Consider the following 20,565-nt stretch of genomic DNA (forward strand, 5'->3'; position numbering starts at 1 on the left):
GATCTTGATTCTTATTTTCTCAGGTTACTATCTCCTTGAGGAAAAAAAAAAACAATAGCATGGTACCAGGTCCATGGGAGGTTTGAATCTGTTTTTATTTTGCTGTGACAGTGCTTTAATATTCAAGTTTTATTCTGAAACGTTTGGGCAAAGCATATAATGCATTGTATCTTGAAAATAACCTAAGCTTTTGCTCACACAGATTCAATAAATTTGTGGGAAGCAGAACCACACTTTAAAATCTGCTTCATGGAGAACAGGATGAATGTAAAGTCTTGGGTCTGGCTCGTGCTGTCAGGCTGCACCTGCTGCTCAACCTGTCCCTTCTGTTTCAGGCTACAGTTTGAAGCAGCAGATGATCAAGACTTCATTGCAATACAAAATGCTATTGAGGAAGTAATTTCAGAGCTGCAGAAACTGCCCGGATTGTCCTGTCTGGAAGAGGTGAGAGTGTGATGTTGTAACTTTGGTGGGAGATTTTGGATGATGAGCTGTGAGTGGAAACGGGCAAGGAGTTGTTAGTCTGTGCTTATCCGGGTCTGTACTTCACAGAGGAAAATCTGCTCCAGGGAGTGTGCTGATTTGGAGTTAGTGAAGTATAAAAAACCCTTTCCTTTTATCTTTTCAATTTGAATTAACTTAAAAGTGAATTTGCAACTTTCAAATTAAAACTTTTCCAGTTTATTTATAAATTTTTTAATCTCATGGTTTTTTCTTGAAGAAAATATATTTTCCTTTCAGCAGTATTTCTGTAAGTGAGAAACTTTGCTCACTACTTTCAGTAAGTCAACATTTAATATTTACTATATTGTGTTGATACAACACATTTACTTAAACTGCCGTGTATTTACCAAAGGAAAGGCAGTTGAAGACTGAATAGTGTACACCTGTGTAAAAAATAAAATGAGGTAAACTGTGACAAAGCCTTCAGTAATATTTGATATTAACTGAGCCTGGCTAGGGCCTCACCTGCATTTTAAGCAAATGTTTTCAACATGACTCGAAAAAAGCTTCAGGGCTTTTATTTTCTCTGAGTTAGCTAAATCAAAGCATAGTAGAAAACCTTTGGACATTGTTATAGCTGGTACAATTGAGCTTAAATGAAAATATTCTGCTGTGTTATACAGGATAAGCATAGAAGAGAAAGGCACATTACAGTTTATATGTACATTTATGTTTTCTTTATATAAGTTACTGTGGAGTTAATGTCATTCTCTACAGAAGTTTTTCAGTTTTGTGTTTGGTTTTCTTCTCTCCTTGTAGCTGAAGCTGGTGCTGCCCCCAGGGACCCCATCGAGCTCACTGACCGAGCGGCTGCTGCGGCAGAACGCTGAGCTGACCGGCTTCGTCAGCAGGCTGAGCGAGGAGAAGAACAATTTGAGGAATGCTGTTATGAAACTGGAGGAGGAACTGAGAAGATACCGGCACAGACAACTTTCTGGAGACTACGTATGTCTTTAGGGGTGCTGATATAACTACGTATATATAGGCGTAAAAGCATCATTCTTTGTCCTAGTCACCTCACTGGGCGTAACCATGCTGTCTTTCTCGGGTTCCCTCTGTAAAGTAAATGGTTGTGAGTTATTCTTGTCCTGTGGTCAATATATCTCGACTCACTCTGTTTTCTTTAAACTTTGTGATTTTATCCGGTTTCCTTTTGTTAACTGTTCTTTTCTTTTAAATTCCATGTGTGTCTCTTCTTGATCTGCATCTCATCACTCTGATGAGTAGCAAATAGATCCAGGTAGCTTCAAGATCATCAAGCTAGTATGATCCGATGAGGGGGATTCTATTTTTGAGAAACTCTGTTTTTCTAGGACGTTGATCAGGCTCCTTAACTGTGTTTATGTGTTAGGATGCAAGGGTGGCCTCAGATCCATTCAGAGGGTGGTTTTCCTCCCAGTAATTTTATGAGCTCTGTACCAAACCAACGACTAGAATGGCACCGCTCGGGCTCTTCCAAACTGCATGGTTCAAATTCAGTTTCTTTCCTTTTCAGTCTTCTAGACACTCATCAGATGTTGGAGTTAATATCGATACTCTTGTTGCCTCTGAGAAGGAAATTTGGAGCAGAGAAAAGCTGTCACTTCAGAAGGCTTTGAAGCAAGCGAATGCGGAGATCTCCAAGCTGAGAGCAGAGCTCAGGAGCGAAGCTTTCCTCAGAGAACTGGGATCAGATTCTGAAAATGCTGTTTTAAGGGTAGGAAGACTTTGTCTTACTAACCACAGCTTTTATCATTTTTATTTGGGCCTGTTTTGTGTTGCATTCACTCTGTTTATTCTAAGTAAACAGACAGTCATTCAGTTTTTAAATTCTTATCCTCAGATGCATGACTTGAATTTTCCCTCCCCAAGCATGATACGCAGGCACCTATATTGTTCTTTTGTGCGTGCTGTATTTCTTGCTGCTCAGGTGATCCTCAAGTTATGAAGCTACATTGAACGTGTGTGAGCAATAGTGCAGTCTCCTTCGTGACAGCAAGAAATGAATAATCACAGAAATGCTGTAGGAGTAATTATATCAAAAGTCTTAGAACTGTAATCATTCTTGGAGCTTATTGTCTCCCTCACTTCTTTTTTCTTGTTATAGAGAATTTATGGCAAATACCTACGAGCAGAGAGCTTTCGGAAAGCTCTCATATATCAGAAAAAATACTTGCTGCTGTTACTGGGCGGATTCCAGGAGTGTGAAGAGGCCACGCTGGCCCTCATTGCACGAATGGGTGGACAGCCTTCCTACACAGACCTCGAGATCATCACCCATCACTCCAAGGGCTTTACAAGATTTCGCTCTGCAGTCAGAGTGTCCATCGCAATTTCAAGGTAAACTGGGGGCAGCTGGATTGTGAACAGATACAACTGTGCAGTTTAATATATACTTTTCTAGCTCTCTAGTGGAATCTAGAACTTTTCATGCTCCAGTCCTTTTTAATTTATGTATTTTTGGTAGTCACGAATATGGTGGATACTGTGTAGTAGAAACTGTGTGACAAGTTGAGGAGAGCATTGGTAAAATCTGTATTAGGAATAGGCAGTCTGATTGTAGTTGAAAATGGGTCTGTCATTGATAAGCAATCAAAGGAGTGTGTTGGATAAGGTCGTAATGTTAGAAAAAAAAGTGACTAGCAATTCTAGGGTTGCACTTATTTACAAAGGTGTTTTCTGCAACTTTTTTCTTACATGTAAGTGTAATACAGATTTATGAACTAATTTTATCCATCTGGGTAGTCCTTTGAATTGACAAGACTTTAGGTCTCAAACTGAGGATGAAGAGGAATAGATGAGGAAGAACAAGTGAAGGTTATTCCTGTATAGTTCTGCCATGTTGCTGGCAGATCTTCTTCACAAATGTTTGAAGCCCCAAGCACTTCTGCTTTGCTACTGCTCTGAGCCTCGTGCGCAGTATAAATTCAAGGAACCTGTTTTAAGTGAGGCTTTTACTTATAGCGCTCTGCAGTTACAATTTTGGGGATGTGACACAGCAAAAAGTATATTTAGTATGATTTAAAAATGCTGATGCCCTGTTGCTTATGCACTTGAGCCATTTGCTGTCCACTTGGACTTATCCGGCACCTCTGGAATCACTGGAATTGCAGAGGTGAAGCTGAAAGCAGATTTGGACAAGAGATGTTTTTCTTAGGGATGTGTAATGTAAGGATCTTTTCTACTTGATCTTCAGGTTTTAGATGCCCATCCATTAATTTTGCTTAGTGTCCAAGAAATTCTTAGGCCTTCTAGAATACAACAAACAGATCATTTTTAGCAGACTATTTCATTTATCCTGAAGTTGTTTTTTTTTTTTTTCTTATTTGAAATGCAGAATGAAGTTCCTGGTTCGCCGATGGCAGAGAGTTACAGGTTCTGGTATACTAAGTGTCAATGTCTTTAGCCAGAACACAGGTAAATCATAGTCCAGTAATGACTGAAAAAAAAGTATTTGCAAGTCACGCCATTGCTTAATGGAGATGTTTTTTTAATTTGTATTTTCCTCACATGTAATGAATGGGGTGCCATTCCCCCTTCTTTTTGCTATAATAGCTTGAATTAATCTTATTTCTCAGGTTTCCGATAGTTGCCGTGCTCAGCACAAACCCTAATCTATTTGCTTGTTTTGCTCCATTGTGAGTGGCATTTTAAAAAATACGGCACCTTTCCCTGTGGAATGTTTGTAAAAACAATTTTAGATATGTCACTGTTTCTAATAAGAGGTCTGCACACCCAGCTCTGAGACGGGATGCTGAGGACAGGGATGGACAGAGGAATCGTAGCAACTACAGGTCCCCTACAGCAGTGACAGAGCCCTCCCTGGCCTTTTCCTCAGAACAAAAGCCTGTCATCCTTTCATTATAGCTTAAAGTTTGGGAAATCTGGTTTTCTGTTTGCTTTCTGGTGGGAGCCTAAGGAGAATCAGAACCTTTTATATTAATTCCTGGATTATCAGCCTGAAAGTGGTCTACATTTGTGAAACGTCGTTTTTGTGATATGCAAACAGAAAACTCACATTTGAGATTCCCAGCAAAGTGCAAAAGGTGTTACTTTTTTCAGTTTTCAAGACATTGCTTTTTATGTTTCTAGGCAATGAACTACGCCCTGATTCATCTTCCGGTGGCGTGGATCTTTATGGAGAACAAAGGCATTCCTATAGATCCAGGTCAGACATAGAGTCCCCTAGATCTCCTGTAAACTTTCAACATATGGATGTTTTATTTTAGATTGTTATTCTCAGTCAGAACACTGCTTAACTAAATGAATGCATCAGGGCTTACTGGTGAGGTTTGTAATCTTTGATGTCATAAGATTTTTTAAAGCTTTTTTTGTAAGGATATGTAACAAAATACATCTCAGGCCTTCAGTGTGCATTTACTCGTCGCCTGATCAAGGCCAAAGCTTTGCAGACTTCTGCTGTTGATTTGTGTCACGTTCTTGGAGCTGGTGGTAGATCCACGGTTATCCAACTCCACAGAGTCCAGGCTTTGCGCCCAAGCAAACCACCGCTGCCTGTCCACCTTTCTGGTTGGCAGCAGGTCGTGGTGCCGGGAGGGGCTGCCTCAGGTGCCCTCAGACAAAGGAAGGGGGAAGCAAGGCCAGGAACAAGCAGGGACACTCACCATGGTTGGGGAATGTCCTTCGGTTACCGTGGGCTGGGAGGAATGACCGCAGTCTTGTGGCCAGGAGAACATGGGTGGAAGCTGCTTGGTAGCTCCACTGCTTGGTCTTGATTAAACCCTTCTGGTTGGCTGTACTAAGGTGTGATACCAGAGGTACCAGTGAATCAGACACCAGTGAAACCAGGCAACATTTTTATGAACACCGTCTACCTTTGAGTTTAGGTGGAGTTGTGAGCTCGGATCTTTACGGAACATCAGTGTAGCCATTTTGGTTCTTCATTTTTATATAAACCACCTCAACATTTGTAATCTTAGCTTGTGGCAAACTTAACAGTTCATGTGGAAAAAATGTTTAATCTACTTACAGAGAGTAACAAAGAGAGACAGAATGCTGTAAAGATGGCCGTGTCCTTGTTCACACAAGCTTCTTAGTAGAAAAATTAGGAAAAATGTCTTCAGGGAAAGGGTTGTCAGGCATTTGAACAGGCTGCCCAGGGAAGTGGTGGAGGTGTTTAAAAGACATGTAGATGAGGCTCTTAGGGACATATTTAGTGCTGGAGTTATGGTTGGACTTGATGATCTTAAGGGTCTTTTCCAACCAAAATGATTCTGTGATTCTATGAAAAGCAAACTTGAATCTACCACAGCTTCTACTGCAGTCTCAGTAGCAATGTGCTGGTCGGTCTTCATCCCAAAGAACTGCAGTGACAAATCAGGTGCAGTAGAAAGAAAAGGCAACTTGGGCAAAGTGGTTTCACTGGAGGAGGTAGCATGATGGCTTGGGCAATAAATGGCAGGGAGGCTGAATGGGTGTGGTGCGCTGGCTACCCCAAGGGTGACGTAAGGGACGTGCAGTCAGGAAGGTATCCCTGCTTACAGTATTTTGCTGTGTCTGCTGACACTTCTATTTGAAATTTCGCTTTTTTAAAACGTGTGTTTTTCTGCCCCTAGGTTTCACAGTATGCCGACTGATTTAAACCCAGTCTCTTTCGCCTGTCCTCAACTGCAGAACTACGATCCTGAAAGAGCTTTAACAGATTACATCCACCGGCTGGAGGCACTGCAGAGGCGACTGGGCAGCGTGCAGTCAGGTGAGGGCGGGGAAGGTCTCTCGGCTCCTGGGCAGCACAAAGCACAGTTCCCTGTTGGAAAGCGTGTGCTGCTTCTCTGGGATACGTAACAAATATTCAGCCTCAAACAAGGGTCTATCCTGAGCTCATTGAAAAGAAAATTGTAAAATTGTGTAAAGGGAGACATACAAGTGTGCTTTAATTCCAGATTTTGGGCTTGTTGGTAACATTTCAACTTTCCCTGATCTGTAATAAATGTGCAGCAGGGATCTAGTTGGCATCTTATTAAGACTTTAAGCTAGATGGAGAAAAATGTACCCAAAAGACTGGGGTATGGGAGTACAAGGGTAATTTCTTCTCCTACCACTTTGATTACAGAAGTTACAACCTTTTTGTCCCTTAGGTGATAGTATTTTTTGTGGTGCAAAAGGAATACATCAAGAAAATTGTCAAATCAATGGGATGCAATTTATCAAACTTGATTTCTGCAGTTACTGTGTTAAAGTCTTACTGTAGCATAAAATCCATCATTTGAGGAAGTTTCGTTCTTAAAAGATTTCCCATGTAAAATCTTTCATGCTTATTCATCTAAAATAACGCGCCATTATTTAATCCTCATCAACTTATTCCACGTAATCTTGATGAAAATCTTTCTCCCTCTTGCAGGTTCAACGTCATACACTCAGTTGCACGTGGGTATGAGAAGATAAAAATTCCCTTTCAACAGCTCCATCACAGGCAGTGATGCTAATGGATTGCCTTCTGTAAATCTCTGCTCTTCCTGTGCTTTTGTATAATGTGTATATTGTGGGACCAATAAGAACACAGACGATTGTATACAGTTCCATCCTGGCACACCCATGCAGACTGGGATTTATGTATATAGGCACTTCGTGTTCATGGAGAAAAAAAAGAGGGGAAAAAAAAACCCAACAACCCTCCCCACCATTAAATTACATGTATATTTGTGGAATGCTAATTTAAATAATTAACTTATGAAGTGTGTATTTATCAAAAGGGTGCGAAGATGAAACTTGTGTAATAATGAAATTGAGCTACAATTGGTGAAGTTTACTTGCACTTTTTCTGGCAAGGCTACTGAAGTTCCATGATTCTCGCAATATTTGCTACTGGCAGTGCAGACAGAATATCACTTGTAGAGACCTATTTTTGTAATGGTAGAAGTTTTGAATTTTATGGGTATTTTGTCAAAGTATTGAAATAAAGACGACTTCATGCTTTTAACTGGTGTTCAAGAACCTCCCCCTTATTCACACTGAAGAGGTTCCTCCTTCCTGTGCTCCTCCTACTCGTGGTGGCTGCAACTTTTTACAGATTCCAAATGCTTCTGCTACAGAGAGGACAGGACCAAGCCTGGTTTCTGCAGACCCTGGTCACACCTGAAGGGGCAAGAAGATGCTGTACTCCCACAGTTGCTGTGACTGATACAAACACAAGGTTTTGTAACAGTTACACCCAAGTTTGGAACAGGAAAGAGGGGGTAAAGCCCTTGCTGCAGAGAGCAATGATGAGAGGGGAGAGCTCCCTGCATGACCAACTTTGTACTTACAAGAAATATTACAAAGTTCCTTAGAAAAGCTTTTCAGAATTGACTGGGTTGAGCACAGAAAGCTTCCACAAGAGGTTTGCTTATAAATTTAATTCAAAGTTCTTGTGAGCCAGAGCTCATTACCGTTTATCACCACCACTCAAACCAAACACCATTTAACAATCCTGCATGAGTCAGTACAAAGGGGGACACCACTCAGCTATTTCACTTAATTTGTGACCACTTTAAACACAAACATGTTATTTACAGAATTAATGTTTGTATCATCATATTGTTACTTTCACATATCAGGCTTTCAGCCCCAGTACTTTCAGAAATTTTTAGAAAGCTACTTGTTGCTTTCTGAACCAAAGCATTTACAGCTGCTTCAAGTTAGACATTTAAGTTGTTTTTTCCTCAAAAGACTCTTCTGTGAACATTTTATGGGCTGCCCACCACTCAGCTGTACAGTAACGTTTTTAAAATAATCAGCCAGGACTGTACTACAAACACCAGAAGTCAGGCACCACCAAGTACATTCCCCCTCGGTGCTTGTTCCCTGACAGATTTCCTGCAGTTGGATACGGAATCAGGGTACGCAGTCTCACCCCTTATTACCCAGGGAAGAGTCATTTTCAGTTATTTTTCAAAAGCAAAGAGTTCAGGTTGTAGAAATTACTTATTTCATCACCTTGAAGAGTTGGCATGCATCTTAAAAGTGTTACGCCAATAGAAAAGACACTTATTCTTTAAAAATTCAATGAGAAATTTGTAGAACAAGCAATTATACACATCAGAATTAAACAAAATAAATGCAAAGATGTTGCATCTGGTAAGTACTGTTGCTTTCATAACAGTAGATGCAACGGTTTCTATTTGCCCCTCATTTTGTCACAATTTTATTCAAAAGTCTGTTAGTTTACACAACTTTAATAGCTAAGGTTTTAGCTCCAGAACTTACAGTGACCTCCTCTTGTATCTGATAATGGGGTTATTAGGTGTGTGTATCATCGTTGTATAATTTATAGTTGGAAAATAGCCATTGACGAGGTCAAATTCATACAAACGAAGCAAAGTAGACCAAATAGTCTTAATCTGCACATAAGCAAAGTTTTCTCCAATGCAGCGATGACGGCCTAGAAGGAAAGCCACGAAAAGCAGTCAGAATACTTAGTTATTAATGCACCTCTGACAACAAGCTACCTTTAAAAAAATTTATGCAGATAGTAACTGCTGCTTTCCTTTCTAAACAATGCCACACTCTGATCCTGCATGTACAGCACTGTGCACCTCCATGAAAGTCATGTTTTTGTAAGTTGTCACCGCATAAAACAGACCCAGGAATTTGGATGAGATTGTGTTGTTCTGGCCTCACCAGAAAGCGTTAATTTATGTATCACCAAAGAAGCATTTGCAACCCTGAGAAACAATATCAACTCTAACCCTGTTGTGGTGATACCTGCAAACTGTTTTGGCGGTTCTGACTCCTGATGCAGATTTTTGCTCTGCCTTAAACTGACTTTGTTTTACCAGGTTTTTACCTTGACTTGAAGAGCCTCGAGTCAAATATCGTACATGCTAACCTACAGATTTGGTCTGATTGCTACTCTGAGCCACATATCCAGCTACTGCTATTGCAAAACTATCGACTTTGTTCTTTTAACAGCACTTTTGCACTATGAAAACTTTCAGGCGGGAATTGAAACAAAAAAATCTGCAGACAATACAGCAGGGGCGGTGCTGTTTGAGCTGTCAGTATGCGCCACCTCAGCACACAATCGCTGTGTTTTATTACTCACCAGCGCCAAAGGGAACATACGCAAATTTCTCTCTGGCTGCTGGGTTATCTTGGAGATACCGGTCAGGCTTGAAGTCCAGAGCGTTGTTCCAGGAGTCCCGGAGTCTGTGGTTAACAGTGGGAGACACACAGACCTGATGGCCAGGGGGAATATTATATCCAGCAACGGTCTACAAGAGAAGAGACGAGACCCCACACATCACAAAATTTCTCCATTTTTCTTTTTGAAGTGTTACCTGAAGTGCTATATCGTGATGCTTGAATTTCAAAAGATTTTGGCTAAGCTCATTTAAAGTTAATGCAGCCTAATAACTGTTTTACTTGTACAGGAAACACTGTTCAAGTAGTTGCAGGAGCCATTCAGATGCTTTAACAAAGCTGGCAATTCTACAGGGAGAATTTTTTTAAAAAATGAACTTAAAATTTCTTGAAAGAATTTGTCATGGGAGGGACATTCTTTTAAAAAAATATTTGACTTATCTGGCTTTCTTATTTGTACAAACAACAAGTTTTCTTTCAGTTTCCTAGCTTGTATTGTTTTAAGTGCAAGCCAAGTTTTTCCAAGACAGCTATTAAAAATCCCTGGCAAACAAACGATATCTTTAAATGGTAGCACCACACTAAGAACTCAACAAGACTGACAGCTAAATAAAGGGTTATTTCCGTTGACTAAGACTGCAGGTGGCTGTTACTAGGTCCCCTCAGAGCCGTCCCTTCCCCACGCTGAACAAACCCTGTTCCCTCACAGCCTCTCCTCACCCCCACACCACCTTGGTGGCCTCCTGCTCGCTTTACTCCATCAACATCTTGATTGTTGGGGGCCAGAGGGGTGCAAAACTTGACAGAAATAATTCCAGATTAAGGTAACAACTACCAAGGTCAAGGTATTAATTGCTTTCCTCAATCAACACCGGCTACACTCCCACTAATACAACCCAGGCTGCCATCAGCTTCAGTTCCTGCCAGCAAACACTGCTCACTCCTGTTTTTCCTTTTGCTGACCGGGACACCCGCCCTTTTCCAGCCCTTTTCTGCTGAAGTGAAGGCAGCTCCAACACGGGTCCTCACCTGAGGAGTTCTGGCCATTCTCATCATGGTCATTATAGGAGGTCTAAGCCTTAAAGTTTCTTTCAGACAGCGATCCAACAAATTGAGATCCTTGAGCTGAAAATAGAGAAAAATTCTATATCAAAATATAGCCAAGTTTATTCAACACAAGCAAAACAATATTTTACCCCATTTAAAAAAAAACTAAAAATAAAAAAATCAAAAAGTAGTTCATATTTACATGTACTTCTTGAGGTACCCTGCTAATTTCTCTTTTTTTCCATTTGATTCAAGTAAAAGATCTCTGACCACTGCAATCAATTACAACTAGTTTCTCACTAGTCTGTCTCACGAGTGTTTTCTGATGCCTAACTGAAGAACAAGGTCACACTGCACCCCTCCCACAGTGGGAACCTGAGGATCTTCCTCCTCTACAGAACTATAGTTTCTTAAATAGAAACTGTAGGAACTGTAATTTCCTTAAATCAACACTGATTTAAAAAAATAGTACCAAGCTAAAAATTTACTTGAGGAGGAGACAGAGGAGATGTATTGACAAAGTCACCACAGAGTGATTGGGCCAGATTATGATTCTTATACAAAGTATATTACTATACTTAACTACTTCTTTAATAATGCATCTAAAAGACTAAAAATACCCAGCAGGAATAACGTAACATACAAACCTGGTCATAAGTTAACGGTGGCAAGTCATCTCCACAAACGGCTTTTTGTTCTGCAAAGCACCGCTCCTGCACGGCTTTGTCCCTGGCTATGAAGAAGCCGAGCCAGGCGCTGGTGGTGGAGGATGTGTGCTGCCCTGCCAGCAGCAGCCCAATGAGCATCCCAGCGATTTCGTCATCTGTCAGCGGACGGCCGTCCCTAGGGTGAAGGGTGTTCTGTTAGAGCCTCCTTTGGTCAGGTTTCCAGCTAATGGTAGTACTGACAGATTCTTCTCATGCACTTCTTTCTCCTTCTGCTCTTTTGCTGCCTACTCTAGATGGAGCAGCAAAAGATCGAGGGGCAGGGAGAAGGGAGGACAGAGGGAGAGAGAGACTCCTGGAGCCTTAAAGAAAATCATTACTGAACAGCCAGCGAAAAGAAGCAACCTTGTGACCACTGACAAAAAGCTCAGAAAAATAAATAACCATTTACAAGCAAAGTTTTTAAGCTGTTTTTAAGAATAGAGCTAGGACCAATTGCTGACAACAAAAACAATTCAGAACATAAGGGAATATTAATCTTTTGGTATAGTTTTAACTGAAGAGCTCAAAGCTAAAGTAAAATATCCATAAATGAGAAGTTTTCAAACCCTTTGCTTACTTGTAGGAAGCATCGAGTAGAGTTTGGAGCATGTCATCTTCCTTGTCCTCAGAATTTCGACGTTTCTGGATAACCTTGTAGAAAATATTCTTTATTTCTTTGTGTGCTCGATCTCGCCGTCTGCAATTGAAAACACTTTTATTAGCAACTTGGTATAAATTAACACATAAAATGCTTATAAGGATTTATTGGGACATCTAGAATAGCTTACAAACAAGAAATGGGGGGGATGCAAACAACAAAAAGGTTTAGAGAAAATGCTGAAGTTGCTTGATTTGTTATTTCTGGTACCTGAAGCTGGGCAGAGGGAGCCAGCCCGGCAGGAGCCAGGCGGCATGAGTGAAACCCCCATCCAAATCCGCATAGAGCTGAGCCACCTTCTCGTTCAGCAATCTCCGTATTTCTTTCCCATGTAAGCAATGACTTGCTGTCAAAATGATAAGTTCCGAAAGGGCTTCAAACAGGTCTGAGGAAAGATTTGAAAAACATCACTGAAGATGCATTACAGGAGAGATGCTGTGTTTTACAGATTATTCTTTATTTTTCTTTTGTAGAAGAGAAAAATGATTAACTGGATACAAATAAATAATTTTAAAGAGAGTTTTAAGATACTTTTACTAAGAGAACAAAGCGTCTACCAGGTCTCTCCTCAAATAACTTTTTAATTAGATTGCTGATTTCAGTGACTTTTTTCTAATGTATTTCTTTCTAGAAATTTTTCTAGGAGAGAGCTAGTAATCCTTCTAATGTAAGCCATGCAGCACAATCTCAATCCTTAATACATATAAAAGTCGTCATACAAAATCTTAACCTTGAAATCCAAATCCATGGGAAACCAGTTAGTTTTGCCAGTGACTGAATTATTTTTATATAATAACATTTACACATTTAAAATTAAAATATTATATCATCATATTATTAACTATATTGTCTATTATATATATTTACAAAATAAACAATTATGTTACATGTGTAAGTATCATGCATTAGCAAAATATTATATACTTAAATATAAATATATATGCTTAAATAAATAATATTTCTGACAGTGCTGTGCCTCTGCGGGCTTGCAGCAACAGTGATGGGCTACAGCTAGCGGGCTAGTTGGGTGGGAAATAAATAAAATAAGAATTCCACTCAGAACGCTAACCTAACTGTATCAGCTTCAAGGATGCAGTTCTTCAGTGCAGAAGATCCCTGCGCTAAGATCTCTGACACCGGCTCTACGAGTCAGAGCAGCCTCTTTTCCCAGGGACTGAGAGGTGGTCACGCTGAGCTGATTCATATCACGCAAAATGAGCACGATTCAGCCAGGCAACAGGTACACTCTCTCTAAGCTGACTAAGAAAGCAAAAATAAGATAGTCCTTCACTCCTTTCAATTATTTTCTGAGCAACTTTATTCTGCAATAGCCTTAAATTTGATTAAACAAAATCTGTATTTTGCACATTTCTTCTGATGTTCAGTACAGTTTTACCCATGTCATTTCTAATTTCTTTAATATGGCAGTAAATTTGCAAAAACATACTGCATTGGCATTAATTCCTTCCCAGAAAATCGGAGGAAAAATGCATCTGATCTTGCTTACTTTTTTCTCCACTCTCTCCCCATGCTTTGAAGTACTCCTTTGTTTCTTTTTCAATCACAGATACATGCTGTTTAAACTGGGCAATATTCAGCCCAGTTTTTAGCATCTTCTTCTGCTCCAAAAATACCTAGAGGAACAAGATAGAAAAAGCAATCAGTATGAGGATCACCATATTAACGCAATTAAAAACTTATCGTTTGTACTATAAGAACATACAGAAGTAAAAGGAGATTATGATTAGGACTGCAGGGCACAACAGATACTCAAATTTAAATAATAATAATATTCACCTTTGTTTTTCAAGCAAAAGTTTAGTAACATCCAAGCAAAATACTAGCTCAAGGGAGCTAGGGTTCTCTCTTTTGCAGTACTAAAACAAAAAAATAATTTTAGTATCTTTGTTAAACTTTATCCCTGAAGACACAAGAAGCCTTTTGAGACTGAAATATGGAATACGCTTTAGATACCTAATCACATATGTACTCAGACCTATCTTTGCCCAGTCTGGATGCAGTCCATGCTCCTTGTTAGGTGGTCTCCTCGCTTTCTCTCGCCCAGAGTGTCTGAATTCTCTCACGCAGCAATACCCTCCCTCTGGGCTAGAGATGCACCTGTCTTTACAAGGCCCTCTGACCTCACTGCCCAGGATGTCAGGCACAGAACCAGGAAGCAAAGCGCTGCCTTGGAAAATTATGAGCTTCCCATCCTTCTTACCTCTTCCTCTTTTTCTTTGTATAGACTCAGAGCTAACAAGCCTACTAGTAAAAAGTCCATTATTAGATGAGACCATTCAATGGGTTGACAGGTCATTGACTCAGAAAGTTAAATTAATTTTTAAGCCTTAATTATGAATTAGGGTATCTGTCCTGTAGATCTGCACTGTACCACAAGTAGTACACCAAATATTGTCTCCCCACCAAGTGCTCTGCAAGTACAATAAAATTAAAGGCGCAAAAAAGAAAGGTTACTTCCTAGAAACTTCTGTTTGCAGACTGCGGTGGGGACTCCAGTAGACTATCAAAGGGTACGTGTGCCACAGAGCAAAGAGAGAAGCACATCTTCCCTTGCAAGATGCCAGCCCATCTCATCTCCAGCTTGGTGGAGACAGGAATGGCACACAGGAGTGAATACATCGTCTGCTGTTTCAGCTCCTCCTCTCAATGCAGATCTATCTGCAAGAGGCTTGGAGGGAGGAGACAGAGTGCATATAAGCTGATATATAGACTATCCATATTAACAAACAAATACCGTAATTACTGGTAAATAAGTAACTTTTTCCTGTTAAAGGGCAAGAGGTGGTTCTTCTAAACACATGACTGAAAGTCACTGTCAGACTGAAGAGGTAGCGACTTAGCAGCTTGAGCAGAGAGAAGAGGGTCTCAAGAGAAAGTTCTGGGTGATCCATCAACAGTAGAATGCCAATGAAAGTTTGAACAGCTCTCTAAATGAAATTGTGGTGGTAGCACTGTGCAAAACACCAGCTCGCCTCGAGCAGAATACATTTTGGTCACAGCCAGACACAGTATCTATCTAGCTTCACACAGGGAAACACACAACTAGAAACAATCAGTGCATGCCAACAGCAAAGTCTTTGCATCTCCTAGCTGTGGAAAAAGGTGGCCCAGATGATTTTCTGAGAAACATGAATCTGCAGAGATAAAAAGGAAGAAGCCCTTCTAGTATCAAAGGTATGAATGAAGTAGACTTATTCACAGACACCCAAGGCTTACTGAGTAATATGAAAAGATGACTCTCTTGACTGAAGCAGATCTCAAACACACTCCAGGGAACGTACTAGGGTAACTCTAGAAAAAGACCTTATTTCAGAAAAAAATCCAGTATATGGTGGACCATTGTGGTAGGCCTTTATCATCCCTATATGCCCGAAAAACACAGTTGTAAGAAATGCCCGTTTCCAAGGAGCTTATAGAAAGTTCTTTAAAACTTCTGAAGGATGAGATTAAATCCCATCAAAGAACTTGCCCTCGAATGAAGACAGACCTTCGAATCCATCCATGTGAAAGCAGAAGTCAAAACAGCTGTAACAGCAAGTAGATGAACATTCATAGAAGAGACAAACCAGCACCTTTCAGTTTCAAGCAGATATCCCATGACAGTCAGAATCCAAAGAAAAAGCACAACAGAGTGAAAATCTGGCCAATTTAGCAGTCTATGTCTGATTCATAGACACTTTTCTGAAACTAGTATATATCAGAGACAAACATGAAAGATGTATTGCAGAGAACTGTGTACCATGTCCACTCTAGCAGCTCCAAAAGGAATCCACAACTCTATCCCTGACATTTTGAGGAAGACTCCCAACTGCTGAAACTGGTAGAAACAAGTCTGTTAGAATGGCTCTGCTTGTGGAAGTGGTCTCCTAGGGTGCAAGAAACTACCTCCTACTTGTTATCCAGGCTGTGGTCCTGCTGGTTTAATTCACAAAGGGATGGGAGGAACTAGGTAAATTCAGACAGTGCAAAAAACCCACCACCCAAACAACCAAACAATCCTGCCCCCAAACCTCGTGACACTGTCTATCCACAATTTAACACTTCCTGACAGAGCAGGAGACAACTAACTTTGCCTTTACTTATTTACCAAGGGGCAAGTTGCTGGTAGTCAGTTGTATATGAGATTTCCAAGAGAATGGGGTAAGAACAACATATGTACTTTGTGGGTCACTGCAAAATGCCAGTGTGGAGCTAAAGGGACTAGTGATTACTGTCCCTAAGCCACAAAAGAGGGCAACGATCACTGTTAGTACCTTTGGCAGGGGAGAATGAAGAGGCATGCTAAGGAGGAAAAGTCTTGATGGCTGCAGAAAGTACTACTGATCGAATGATAGTCATTTATACAAACAAAATGAAGCCAAAACTGAAAATCCAAAAATAAAGTATATCGCAATGCTGTTTCTGCTGCCAGACTCCTTTGTTGTACAATGGGCTATCGATGTCAACGTACACTGAATATAGAGTCCCAGTGGAGCAAGTCTGCCCATGGAAAAGTTGGCTTCTGCAGTTTAGGACTCTGTCAACAGACAGAACACACACAAACAAGAAAGCAGCAGATGCTTAGCTCAGAAACAAGGCCACATGACACAGCTGCTCTGCTTCCAGACCCAAGCAGACTGTGTTCTGCAAACATATACAGACTTGTTTGTGTCTGAGCAAGACAAACTTTGTGGTGCAAACTGTCCAATTAATACTCCTGTATCTGGATTTGGCGTGGCATAAATGAAAAATCAACACTCTTAAATCTCTCTCAGAAGGAAGACCTAAAGTTGCTTGTAAGGGAAAAGTAAACTACAGTCAATGGCACATTAGAAGGGAAGGAAAATGACTCATTTACTAGTTTTTCCTCTATGGTGGAATTAGATGATTTCAATAACAAAAAATTGGATCCAGACTGACAAATGGCCAGGCAGTAAATAAAGCAACCTAAACATATTCAGTTTTGATCATCCAACAGAGACAATTTACCAATTGCATTATGCCTTCCTGCCAGAATTTATTATGAACATGCAACTCCATCAGACAGAACCAAGAACTCAGGGCTGCCTACTCAGAATTTAAATCATGTTACTTTTCTACTCATATTTTAAATACATACCATATTAGGGACATCATAAGCAACTCCCTTGCCAAACACAGGTGTAGTTAACCGAGAGTATACATCCTCTGCATTCAAGTCTTCATTTTTACTATTGAAGAGCAGAGCAGCAGCGTCACTACCCAGTAAGTATGTGAATGTCTTGCCAACCATGGTGAAACTAAACACAGGTCCATACTAAGAGAGAAAAGAGATACTAGTTTATTTTAAATAATACTTACCATGAAATCAGTATCTCTTCATGTACAGAACTCCACAAGTCACTCTCTTAAGAATTGTCCAGGGATTTAATAAGGATATAAATATTTTAAACCACATATAAATTCTGTTCTCAATATACTCACTAGTGATATCTAACATCATAATGAACACATCTGATCTCACACATTTTAAACCCACTTAGTTTAAAAAATGTACATAAAAGATCAATTACACTACAAAAACTAGCAGGAATACTACAGGACATACACGATTACTCCAGTAATTGTCTCAAAAAACTCTGTATTTGGAGTTATGCATAGGTAATTACAAGCAAATAGTATTTCACAGGTCATCTCCAGCAGATCTTCACATACTAAATTTGGCTAAGATTTAAGCTTACGACTCTAGAAAGTTTTAGACAATGTGAAACAGATCAATAAATCTTATTGCATTGGAATTAAGGCCCTACTGCCTTAGTCCATTTCTTTTGGGCTGTTACAGTATAAAACCTACAGAGGTTTTATACACTAGCTTTTTTTAATGTTGGAAACAGCCTTAAAGTTCACCAAATTGCCTACAGAGGTGGTCACCTACATTCCAGCTTGGTCACAGATTAGTAAAGAGATTAAAAATTTCCAACTAAGGCAAGAATCAATGTCATGAAAATGGCTTTTTAATTAACTTGTGATTCAGCTGCAGGCATTACCCAAATACACAGGCATATTTTTTAAATCTGAATCACAAGAGAGATCTCAGAAAACACTGTTTCTCTAACAATGTACATACAGAGATCTGAAGAAACCGGAGACTACTGTGCACACTCCATTCCATATTTGAGATGATAAATGAGAATGAACTGATTTAAACCAGACTTCAGATAGAGAACTTAATAGATACACAAAAATACGTCAGCATATGCCCAGCTAGTCATGTGGGAAAACATACCTTGTCATAAGCATTTTCCAAAAATTCAATGGGACTTTTTCCAAATGCAATTGCATGTCCAAGGAAAGGGATGCTTGATGAAATATAAGGTGGGTATTTCTGATGAAAGAGAAAAGTAAATATTTTCTTCTAAGAGTAAAAAAATCATGTCCATTTACATAAAAACTAAACACAGAGGAGGCTTTTGATTAAACTTTTTGTGTGAAAAGGCCAACTTCAGACGACTGATTTTTTTTTAAATAGAGTAAGGCTAATCTATATTTAAAAGTGGCAAGGTTAAAATGAAATGAATATGATTGAGATTCTTGCTAACGTGCCTCTGAAAGCAAAGTGCAAAGATGCTGCAATTGGAAAGAAGGCAGACAGGAACAAAACAGCGCTGGCGATTTGTTAAACAGTCCCCCAAATCATCAACCTCAGTTTAGCAACGAGGTCAATACATACGCGGTAACCTTCTTTTAATCTGCACTGACGAAACGCTCCCGGACACAACCTTTGCCTTCACAAAACCCAAGCACCTCAGCTTCCTGTGGCACCAACCAGCTGGGCGAAGGGACGAGCCGGTGCAATGTCCCCGCCAGACGGGGAAGCTGCTGGGAGCGCTCCCGCACTCCGGGGTTTTACCGCCCGTTCCTCTGCGCTCCCCACAAGGGCTGCCCAGGTGCGGCCCCGCCGCTCCCCGCCCGCCCGACCGCACCTGCGGGGAGGCCGCCCGGCTCCCCCGGCCCTCCGCCTCTCCCCGCGGCGACCACCGCCCAGTGGGAGGGCGGCGACAGCTCCGAGCCCCCCGCCCCGGCCCATCGCCTCTCCCCGGCCCCGCCGCGGGCGGCCTGAGGCACCGCGCGTCCCCCGGCGCCTACCCTCTGGTCGGACCCGACGTGCCGCCGGTAACCCAGCTGCAACAGGTAGCCGAGGCTCAGCGCGAAGGCGGAGGCGGCCAGGACGAGGGACAGTGCGTTGCCGACGGCCACCCGCTCCAGCAGCGACCCGCCGACCTCCATCAGGTTCAGCATCTCCTCAGCGCCCGCCGCCACCCGCCGCCTGACGGGACCCGCGCGACAGCCCGGGCCGCGCGCTGCGGGGCGGGGCCGGCGGCCGCCACGCCCCCCCCGCTCTGGGCTGATCTCTGCCCATGTGACGATTGCCGGTGCCTGAGCCAACCGGCGGCCGCGCGCCGCGGGGTGACGGCATCTGCCGGGCTGCGAGGCGCGCCATTGGCCGGGAGGGCGGGGGGCGGGGCGCCGGCCGGGGGCGGGGGTTGGCGGCCGGCCGGAGCCTCGCGCGTCCCCGCGGGGGCGGTGGCTGCGGGGCCGCCCTGGGACCGCCCTGGGACCGCCCTGGGGCCGCCCTGGGGCCGTCCTGGGGCCGCCCTGGGACCGCCCTGGGACCGCCCTGGGACCGCCCTGGGACCGCCCTGGGGCCGCCGGCCAGCCAGGGCGGCACCGGCACCGCCGCGGGCCGCGGCCCCGAGCCCCGCCCGCCCAGCGCCGCCTCTGAGCGGGGAGCGGGGCTCCGCCTGCCTTATCTGCTGCTGTTCTTGAGCCAGCACTGTGCCCTTGTGGCCAGGAAGGCCAATGGCATCCTGAGGTGTATTAGAAGGGGGGTGGTTAGTAGGAGGTTCTCCTGCCCCTCTACTCTGCCCTGGTGAGACCTCATCTGGAATATTGTGTCCAGTTCTGGGCCCCTCAGTTCAAGAAGGACAGGGAACTGCTGGAGAGAGTCCAGCGCAGGGCCACAACGATGATGAAGGGAGTGGAGCATCTCCCTTATGAGGAAAGGCTGAGGGAGCTGGGTCTCTTTAGCTTGGAGAAGAGGAGACTGAGGGGTGACCTCATTAATGTTTATAAATATGTAAAGGGTGAGTGTCACGAGGATGGAGCCAGGCTCTTCTCAGTGACAACCAATGATAGGACAAGGAGCAATGGGTACAAACTGGAACACAGGAGGTTCCACTTAAATATGAGAAGAAACTTCTTCTCAGTGAGGGTGACAGAACACTGGAACAGGCTGCCCAGGGAGGTTGTGGAGTCTCCTTCTCTGGAGACATTCAAACCGGCCTGGACACGTTGCTGTGTAACCTCATCTGGGTGTTCCTGCTCCAGCTGGGGGATTGGACTGGATGATCTTTTGAGGTCCCTTTCAATCCCTGACATTCTGTGATGCTGTGATTCCCCCCACGGCAGTTCCCGCACTGGAGGGGCTGCTTGCCGGACGGGCTGCGCCCGAGGCCGCGCCAGAGCGGGAGGCACAGCCAGAGCTCCCGCTCTCGAGGCTCCTCCGTGTGGCCTTGCCCGGGCCCAGCGCTGCCCCAGCTCTAGGGCAGC

At 42.5% G+C, this 20,565-nt stretch overlaps 2 protein-coding genes across 6 annotated transcripts in view; one reads left to right on the plus strand and one right to left on the minus strand.

The window, feature by feature from the left end:
• The window catches only part of AKAP9 (A-kinase anchoring protein 9), a 111,041-nt gene extending 103,631 nt beyond the window's left edge, over positions 1–7,410 (plus strand). For all 5 annotated transcript variants that reach the window (XM_065627311.1, XM_065627312.1, XM_065627315.1 and 2 more), the window contains 8 exons: positions 336–444; positions 1,264–1,449; positions 2,000–2,200; positions 2,591–2,823; positions 3,821–3,900; positions 4,576–4,651; positions 6,060–6,199; positions 6,845–7,410. In XM_065627311.1, the coding sequence (XP_065483383.1) occupies positions 336–444; positions 1,264–1,449; positions 2,000–2,200; positions 2,591–2,823; positions 3,821–3,900; positions 4,576–4,651; positions 6,060–6,199; positions 6,845–6,888 (1,069 nt within the window). In that variant the 3' untranslated portion in view covers positions 6,889–7,410. The remainder of the gene's footprint in view (positions 1–335; positions 445–1,263; positions 1,450–1,999; positions 2,201–2,590; positions 2,824–3,820; positions 3,901–4,575; positions 4,652–6,059; positions 6,200–6,844) is intronic.
• Positions 7,411–7,838: 428 nt separating this feature from the next.
• LOC135985637 (lanosterol 14-alpha demethylase) lies at positions 7,839–19,329 on the minus strand. The gene is made up of 10 exons (XM_065629157.1): positions 19,102–19,329; positions 18,242–18,340; positions 17,096–17,272; positions 13,484–13,610; positions 12,187–12,361; positions 11,896–12,015; positions 11,259–11,454; positions 10,594–10,689; positions 9,527–9,695; positions 7,839–8,863 (listed from the first exon to the last, which is right to left on the minus strand). Exons 1-10 carry the CDS (start codon positions 19,252–19,254, stop codon positions 8,685–8,687), a joined length of 1,491 nt encoding a protein of 496 aa, XP_065485229.1. The 5' UTR covers positions 19,255–19,329; the 3' UTR covers positions 7,839–8,684.
• Positions 19,330–20,565: the final 1,236 nt, after the last annotated feature.

This window comes from Caloenas nicobarica, chromosome 2, assembly GCF_036013445.1.
Source record: "Caloenas nicobarica isolate bCalNic1 chromosome 2, bCalNic1.hap1, whole genome shotgun sequence".
NCBI classification, from domain to species: Eukaryota; Metazoa; Chordata; class Aves; order Columbiformes; family Columbidae; genus Caloenas; species Caloenas nicobarica.

What these genes read in the sequence shown, in the direction of transcription:
- LOC135985637 (XM_065629157.1), bottom strand. Translation starts at nt 19,254, where the DNA reads ATGCTGAACCTGATGGAGGTCGGCGGGTCGCTGCTGGAGCGGGTGGCC. An exon ending in ACGTCGGGTCCGACCAGAGG is followed by an intron (nt 18,341 to 19,101) that starts GTAGGCGCCGGG and finishes CTCTTTCATCAG; the next exon opens with AAATACCCACCTTATATTTC. An exon ending in CTACTCGATGCTTCCTACAA is followed by an intron (nt 11,455 to 11,895) that starts GTAAGCAAAGGG and finishes CCTTCACCCTAG; the next exon opens with GGACGGCCGTCCGCTGACAG.